The sequence below is a fragment of the Corapipo altera genome, unplaced genomic scaffold (genome assembly GCF_003945725.1).
Source record: "Corapipo altera isolate COAL_440 unplaced genomic scaffold, ASM394572v1 268, whole genome shotgun sequence".
In the NCBI taxonomy this organism is placed as follows: Eukaryota; Metazoa; Chordata; class Aves; order Passeriformes; family Pipridae; genus Corapipo; species Corapipo altera.
Window position 1 is genome coordinate 385,296 of NW_020884901.1, and position 8,787 is coordinate 394,082.

General features: G+C 53.2%; 1 protein-coding gene and 1 long non-coding RNA gene across 4 annotated transcripts in view; one reads left to right on the forward strand and one right to left on the reverse strand.

Annotated features, from left to right (window-relative positions):
- MVB12B (multivesicular body subunit 12B) overlaps positions 1-8,388 on the reverse strand; it is a 56,724-nt gene extending 48,336 nt beyond the window's left edge. For 2 of the 3 annotated variants that reach the window (XM_027650099.1, XM_027650101.1), the window contains exons 1-2: positions 4,290-8,388; positions 3,132-3,254 (exon numbers count right to left, since the gene is read on the reverse strand). In XM_027650099.1, coding sequence (XP_027505900.1) covers positions 3,132-3,242 — 111 coding nt within the window. In that variant the 5' untranslated portion in view covers positions 3,243-3,254; positions 4,290-8,388. Of the gene's footprint in view, positions 1-3,131; positions 3,255-3,950; positions 4,258-4,289 lie in introns of those variants that run through there. The other variant, XM_027650100.1, reaches the window with a different exon arrangement.
- A 55-nt stretch (positions 8,389-8,443) lies between these two features.
- Positions 8,444-8,787, forward strand: part of LOC113950349 — an 8,555-nt gene continuing 8,211 nt past the window's right edge. Inside the window, exon 1 of the long non-coding RNA XR_003528719.1 lies at positions 8,444-8,528. This is a non-coding gene — a long non-coding RNA (uncharacterized LOC113950349). The remainder of the gene's footprint in view (positions 8,529-8,787) is intronic.

Sequence of the window (8,787 nt, forward strand, 5' to 3'; positions counted from 1 at the left end):
CCCTGGGACAGGAGCCATGGCTGAGCAGTGTGCCCTTGGGACAGGAGTCGAGGGCAGAGACCGGGCAGCAGGACAGGCCCTCGGCAGCCCCAGCTCGCCCAGTCCTGCCTTGGCTCAGAGGCAAGGAACGTGTGAGACGGACCACACAGCACCCAGCACTGGGCACACAGCACACCAGGCACAAGAAACAGTCCTTCTCCTCATGGAGTTGAGGGAAGTCACTCCTTACCCACGTGCTACAAACAGATGGACCTGACAGAGTGACACACAGTAAGGAAGCTGCCCCCAGCCCACCCCCTCCAAGTGCAGGGTGATCTACCTGCTGCACAGAGTCAGAATAGGTTACTGCTACCCCAGTCAGGCCTTTGGAAAGCAGGTCCTCTAAACCTCCTGCCCCAGAGGGTGATAAGCTGCTCCAGTGGAGTCAGGGCTGTTCCTGCTCCCACACAGCCCTGGGTGAGCAGCTCACTCGGGAGCTGCCCCAGAGCAAACCCCACCATGGAGCAGGTTCAGCCTGAAGCAAAGAACACAGGAACCACACCTCTCTCCTACCCCAGGCTCCTGCCTCCCACCTCTCCTCCCCACCCAGACAGTCTCACCAGTCTGGTCAGGTTTTCAGGAATCTAAGTTCAGGTACACTCTGTACATTTTGGCAAAATCAAGTCTTTGGCCCTTCAGCTGCAAAAAGGCCTGGCCAGTCATTCAAAGAGCCAGTAACACATTTGAGTTTTAAACAGACACAAAGGCAATGGAGATTCCAGAGTAATTAAAAAACTACTGGGGGAAAAAGACCTCTGGCCCATTTGTCAGGACACCCCCAGGTCCAGTACCCTGGGCACTGCTGGCTCAAGCCCTGGGGCTCCACACAACCTGGAAAACAGACCCAGACATCCCCAGGCATTTAACTTACTGGAGGTTTAACCTCTGCAGGTTTCTTCTAAAGAGGAGCAAAGGGAAGAGGAAGGAAAATAATTTGGCCATGGCTGTTTATTAGAGAAAGGATACAAATGAAAGGGGAACTGGGTAAAGCCTACAAATAAAACAGATATCTCCAGAGAGAGCTGGGTACTTCACTGTCCCAAAACTTGGAACCATCAGTGAAACTACATGATGTCAAATTAATCACTCCTAAGAGGAAATACTTTCCCACGCAATTCTGAATCCACCTGTGGAACTGAATGCTGCAGGATGCTGTAGTAACAGGCAAAGCCAGTGGATTCCTAAGGAAACTACAACAACATCCCAAGACACACAGTTATTGATGTTTCCCAAGAGATGAGAGCGATTCTCCTTTCCAGGGTGCAGTGTGCACCTCTAACTATGAGGGCTTTAGGGAGCACACTCCTGGGGTGGAGCTGCCACAGCTGCCTTCCTCAAGGCTTTCCACCCTAGAGCAGCAACCAGCTGTCGGTGTCTCATTAGGGAAATTGCGTATCTGGAGAAACACAAAGCCCAAGATTGCCCAGGTCTGCCACATCTCAGAACACAATTTCTCTGCTGCACTGAGCAGGGTACTTGTGCACACTCAGCTTCACACCTTCAGCTGGGCCAGACTGGGCTCCAGAGAGGTCATGGGGAAGTGGCAACCCCACATACCACACACTGCTCCAGTGCCCTGGCTCACAGACGAGCCACCTTCACAGACACCCAGGCAAGAAAAGCACAGCCCTGCACGTCACCGTCCTGTCGCACCAGGGTGGCACCGAGCGTGGCCCTGTGACAGCAGGTGCTGCACAGGGACAGGACACCGAGGGTGGCTGGCAGCACCCAGGCAGCCGTGCTCACAGAAAGACTGCAGGCAGCAGGCACTGCCCCCGGGCCTGCTCCAGGGGCACAGAGTGCTCCTTGGGAACAGAGAGGGAGGCAGCAGGACCAGAGCAAAGGCAGCTCCTCGCTGTGCCCCGAGGAGAGAGCGACCCACATTCACCAGCATTATTACACCACCACTGTAACTGGATTAAGCCACAGGAAGATTCTTTTATCTTGTTTAGTTTAGCACTGCAGCTCCCCATTAAGCCACAGACAGGCTATCTGGGGTGAGCGCTCTCTCTGCCCAGCCACTTAGGCAAAATGCAATTCTGTTATCACAGCTCTCACACTGTCCCATGCTCCTTTATCAGGGCAAGCAGCTAATTACACAGCCTGGCTCACACAGGTAATGAGCAGTCAGAAAAATACAGAAAATGCAAAAAAACTCCCAGGTCTTTAAGGCACCTTTTCATAATTCCCCCCCTTCTTCCCACAGCCCATGTCCAGTCACACCAGCCTGATCCATTTTCTTCCTTCACACTGAACAAGGTATGCAATGATCCAGCGCTGAAGAGCTGTGAGCAAAGCCTCAAGACAGCTGGTTTCCACTCCCACCATGCAAGCTGTGTGGCTCTGGATACCCAAGGTGTGATGTAGCACAGTTGGAGCAGAACACACAGAAAGGCAAGTAGGTTAAATCTTTCTCTATAGACCTGTGCAAGGTCAGCATTTTCTGGTATTTCACAGTTTGGGACACTTATCTATGGGGAGAAATATCCTGCTGCTGGTTACACAGCAACTAATCCAAAGAACAGGCAGCTGTTAAACAGTGACCTCCCTTTATCCACCTCCCTGTATCCAGCCGCCTTTTCCTGCTGCCAGTCTCCAGCCAAACCTTAGTTTAGAGGTTTGCATTCTGCCCATCAAAATCATCCTTGCAATTTCGTCTGGATGCAAAACTCTTTGCTTCCCATTCTGGAGCTTCTCATCATCATTGTGCAGTGTTGATATTTGGGATTAAACAGCTGATGAGGGATCCATTTATGCAGAGATATAATTTGTGCAATACTTAGGACTCCTTCAGGATGAATATTACCAGGATTATTAAATTTGCATGCCACAGTGGCCAGCTGTTTCTGAAAATCCCTCCTCCAGGTAATTAAGCTCCTCTGGAGTGGCAGAGGAGTGCAAAATTGTACCCACAACCCTCCACTGAGGGAAAGCACTAAGTGCTGTGGGCTGAAAGGTGGGCAGCTGGCTACCAAATGACTTCTCACAGCACCACCTGAAGTCAAGCTCTCTCTGGAAGAGATGCTGTTTCCCAGCAAAGTAAAGGTGCAGAAACAAGCATTAGCAGCAGCAGCTCAAACAGCTCTACTTACTACATCATATCCAGTCGGTGCTCGGCTCCGGGATGCGACCACACCAACACCTGTGATGGGATCCATCGGCAGCTCAGGCAAGGCATCAGAGAGGTCTCGCACCTCAGGCATTATGGACGGATTCTGGAAGAAAGGAGCAGAATTAAAGGGCTGCTGGGCAGCACACCCTGGCAGAAGCCAGAGCACCAACAGCCCACATGCATGCCACAGTGCCTGTGCTGACGCACCAGACGGCCAAGGTGAACACAGGATTAGGCCAGACACACCTTCTGCACTTTCATTTGCTTTTGATAAGAGGGTACATTTGTGCAATGCCAAATAGTTTTGGAATTTGGGTTGGCAGCCTCTGAGACTCATTTTGTTGCTTCAATGGGCTGGTCTCCATCTAGCAATGATGGGAAAACCCAATACCTTCCCTCCCAAGCAGAGAACAAATTTCAACCCCAAGGCGGGCTGGTTGAAGCAGCTCTGTCATTTTAAGCAGAAAGAATTCTGCTCCTAATGGCTTCAGAGGGAGGCTTTTCATCCACTACGGGTGTTAAGACATGCTGTGGGTTCCCCCACAAGTCTTCAGTCCCATTACACCCCCCAGAGCCAGACCATTTTCACAGAGCAGCACAGATGTCTCTGGCGCTGGATGCAGAACTGCACTGGCCGCAGGAAGCCTCGACACCAGGAAACACAGAGGAAGCACAGGGTGGGCTGGTGCAAAGCAGACAGAGGCCTTGGGGAGGCCTGAGCATCTTCCAAAAGGGACACATCACCAAGAACGTCAGGGGAGGGAGATACGCAAAGGGGACAAAAGCAGGTAAGACCAACCAATTTCGGAGAGATGCTGTTGCAGGAAGCAGGAGGAGAGGACAAGAGAGGTGCTGAAACAAGTCGCTGAGGAGGAGGATGGGAAAAGGTGCCACTGCCTCAGCATGTGGTCTCCTGCAGAGGCAGCCAGTTAGGGCAAGTCTTCTCTGGCTTTCAGACAGGAATGCCCCAGGAAACCACCCCCCACGCACCCTGAGATAAAAGGGCAGTGCTTTGAGTAAACAAGCATCACTGCTGCGCAGCCAGACAAGCTGTGAACCAGCACTGCCTAATTCAATTCCCTCATCAGAGCAATCAAACCCCAGCGTTTCTGGGCCATGTAGAAGGCTGGTTACTTACTGCTTCTAGAAAAGGCAGAGGTGAGTGCTGGTGCCAGTGGGACCTGGGTTTACACTTCACAGTGCCCAGTCTGAGCAAACATCGTGCTGCAGGCAATAAGAAAGAGCAAGTCTGGGCCCTATGTAAATAATAACAATGTCACATGAACAGCCAGTCCACTTGAGAAGTCCAAAACAACAGACACTAGCGACCAGTAATGGTGCAAACACTATTGCTGAACCAAACAGAGAGGAGAGCTCTGCTTTGGCACCTGGACACCCATCCAGCATGCACAGAGCAAAGCAAACCTTCTTTGTAACCGACACAGCCCAAGGCTCCAAGGCATGACAGGAAGTGCAGCCTGAGCTGCAGGGGTTCACCCTCCTCTCCCAGCAGGCTCCCTGTCCTCAGGGCGGGCAAGGAGCACAGGACCCCACTGCAGGAACGCTGGAGGCACTGGCACAGCCCCAACAGACCCCACACTGCTGCCTGCACTGCCCCACCGGCTCATCCGGATGCCTTGCAAATAATCCAGAGGCCATTCCCTAAAATGTGCAGCACGGAACAAACACATATGAATTTGACAGAGATTACAACCTGTTCTTTATGCACGTTTTCTGAAACTTTTCCAAGCCACTCTTAATAGCAAGATGACTTGTTACTGCACATCGGGAGGAGCTGGGAGATAACGAATGCTGATGCAAGCTTCTCTTAGGCCATTTTGAAGCAAAATCCAGGTAAGTGACGATATTCCCCAGCATGCTAAGAACACCGCACAGCAGGTTCCAACACAGCTGCAGCTACATTGCAGGGAAGCAGATCTGCTCCCACAGCCTCCACCAAATCCACCCTGATGAAGTGCTGGTTTGCTCCACAAAGGCAGGGGAGCAGGGGTAGCCGGATGGCACAGACATGTCACCTCAGGGAGGGAAGCAGAGGGTCTGTGTACCACCCTCTCAGGCCCTGGGAGAGCTCATGCAGGCAGAGCCCCAGCATTGCCTCCTTGTTCCCAGCAGCGATGGCATGAATGAAGCTAATGCGGGCCAGGGACCTGCTGCTGAATGCTGCCCAGGCCCCATCTCGCCACCCTGGGGCCTGCTGCAGGGAGTCCCAGCTGCCCCAGCAGGAACACAAGCAGCAGTCGGGTCAGCCCAGGCAAGGCTGAGGACAGGGCCCTGGGCATCCATGGCACCAGTGCGGAAAGGCTGGTGGGTGGGCCTACCAACAGCACGGTGCTGCAGAGCAGCCCCCTCTGCCTGCTGGCACCTCGTACTCAATGAAGAAGGGCACCTTTGTGGGAGCCATTTTCGGCTCCGCTCGGCATAGAAGGGGGAGGGGAAACGGCATCAATCCTCACTTTGTGACAGCTCACACAAAGCCCTCTGTGGTGGCAGCGCTGGGCTTTCCGCCTCCCAGGGCGGAAGCCAGAGGGTGACGTGCCCGTGGCACCGGCAAAGGGCCCCCAGCAGCACCCGCTGCAGCGAGGCTGGCCGAGCTGCCCGCACCCAGCGAGCCCAGCACCTTCCTCTGCCTGCTGCTCAGACCACAGCCCGTGCCCACAGCCAGCAGGGACAGTGGACAGAGCACCTGCCCAGACAGCAAACCTGCCGGGGCCACCGCAGCACGGGCAAGCTCTGCCACACCAGGCCAGCCACTCCAGGCAGCCTCCCACCACGCGGGTGGCACTGAGGATGCATCTGGAACAGATATGGAGCAGCAACAATCAGTTTGCACACTGGGATAAATGTTTTTGTGAACTCTGTGCAGGTCAGAGGGGAGTCTCTGGCTCGGCAATCACACAGATGATTAGTTGCAGTGCACTTCTCCCCCAGGGTGCTAAAGTTTGGTTTCTTTTCTATCATGCCTTTGAACTTAAAAAAAAAAAACAACAAAAAAAACCCCAAACAAACAGTGAAAGATGAGATTAAATTAAGGAGTAGGATTTTATAAATACTCCTATTAGGCAGCTTGTTATTTTAATGAAGTTCTCTTTAAACAAGGTGAGTTTGACCTGTATGCCCACCTACCATCACCATGGCTGACCACTCAGCCCAGGAGATGGCCCATCCCCACCCGCACTACGCTCTGTGTGCTGGGCTCTGCTCAAGGGCCTGCACGCACTGCTCGCTGCAAGGTTATTCTGGGAACAGCCCAAAACAGTAAGAACATTTTTCCCATTAGTTGGGAGCATGCTCCCTGGAGGTTGTTCTGAGCTGTGGGGCCACATCCAGTCTTCAGCATGCCCTGGCAGCCAAGGAAGCCGGATGCGAGCTCTGGGGCAGGAAGAAGTTTCAAAACACTGTGGGGCCGCTTGGACAAAGCTAGGAGGGAAAGGATTTGCCTGCACCAGAGAAAGTGTCCCTGCACACTACCAGCACCAGCCCCAAGCAGCATGCAGCAGAGGTGCTTAGGATGGCTGCAGGATGGATGCATAAGACGCGCTCTTGGCACACAGCCTCGCCTGCTGGCTCCATCCCAAATGCTTCCCGTCCCCATGAACCGGCCGTACCACGGGGCAGGAGCCGTGGGGTCCCAGGGTGTAGGAGAGGCCTTCAAGGACTCTGCCAGGCTGCGCTACAGCCTTCTTCCCACAACCCACGTCCACAGCCACACACACCTCCCCTTCTCCCACCACCAAGTTTGTCTGTTTACATCCTCTTCACTTGCTCTCTCCCATTTTCTTGCTAGTTCATCAGCCTTTATTAGTTTATCCCAGGCATACTTTTCTGCTGGCTCCACTGAGGTGACTGACCACACACACTGCTGGGCTTTGGCTGGGACACATACACCCAAGAACATGCCTTCAGAAATTAAGGCATTATTGTGAGTTTCTAGAGCATATTTTGCTCTCATTATTCCTTTTCAACAAGTTCAACAAGTTCAAGAGCTGGTGGGTACATGATCAGATCAGGCCTTTGGATGTATTTGCTACAGAAACATCATGCTGCCAGTACAGCAGGTCAAGCTCTGAAGTTAAATAGTCAGGACTTGGAGGGAGAATGGTCTTATTGTTTCTTGCCCCAACTACAAGCCCTGCACTTTGACACTGACTTGCTCTTCCCACAGGCAGAAAAGTATGAGCTAAGGCAAAACTGGAAAAAAAATTATCAACTAGCTTGCTGAGGCCCTGCAGTCTGTGGGAAGTGGTCCCATCAAACAAAAACAAGACACGCTGCTTAAACCCTTGTCCGTCTGCTCAGCTCGTCACTGCATCCCTCTGCAAAGGCGGGGACACTGCTGGCACAGCGCTCTGCTCCGGAGTCACACCGCCCCGCTCCCCTGGGCCTCCCACCACGTCCGGCAACAGGACAAAGCCCCAGCCAACTTTCTATTTCTGTTCATGGAATAGGACACAGTTTCAGTAAAACAGGAGTGCACAGTGCAACTGAGGGGTCAGGGCCCCAAAGGCCACCATCACAAACGGGCAGAACTTCAGTGTCACGTTTTGCCCCCATCAAAGGCATGTCTGGAATCACCCCCATGCCCAGGCTCCCATAAGAGACACCTGCCCGGCATCAGCCACAAAATCTACACACTGAGACTGAATAGGATGGAAACAGGAACTGGAGTCACAGTATGAGCAAAACTGAGACCCTGTATTGCTTCACAGCACTTCTAACTATGGATGCACATCTGTGAAGAGTGTTTCCATACACAGATCACCTTGCATCAGGGCAGCAAAACATAAATGACATTCAGTTCAGTTATTTCTATCTTGGCACAGATATGAACCTGGGGACTACAGGCACCCTTGAGCCTGGGATTTGCTGTGTCAGGGCAGCACACAGTACGGGAGTGAGACATGTGCTTTATTTCACACCTCCAGAAGCTCAGGCTAAGCCTTCATCTAGTAGGTAAGGCCATCTCAGCTAACAGTGAAAGGGATGACACAGTCAACCTACCACACAACACAGAGACTCCCTAAAGTACAGGTGAGCATGTTGTCATGCAGTTAAAATAAAGCACAAGATGGAGAAACCCAAGCTTTAGCCCGAGCAGCTGCACACCTCCTGACGCCCGGCCTGTCGGGTTTCAGCGTTACTGTGACCAAGCCAAGAATGCCCCAGCTCCGAGAACGCGCAGAGAACACCGAAGCTTGGTGGACGTTTGAAAACCTCTCCAGAAACTTCTGACTGAGCTCGCAATCCTTGATGATGCAGGCAGTGAGTACATAAGACAAAGGCAGCTCTGTGTCGCTGCTCCAGCCAGCGCTGTAAAGCATGAGCCTGCATCACACCTCCAGCCACGCACCGAGCACAGGTGAGAAACGGGCAGTCGGGCGGACCCACGCTGCAAACACTTGTAGCAGAAGACCACGCAAAACACAGGGGATTTTGTTATCTTCTCTGTCACCAATAAAAATTTACGTTAAATTCTAGAGCAGGTCAAGGTCACCGGGGCTCTGCCCCACGGCTGGCCGCCGACGCCGTTCCTGCAGCCGACCCAGCCCCGGCGGAGCCGCGGGGTCTCACGGAGGCCAGCGGGGCGCTCCGGGCCCAGCCGCGGGGTCCCCGCGAGG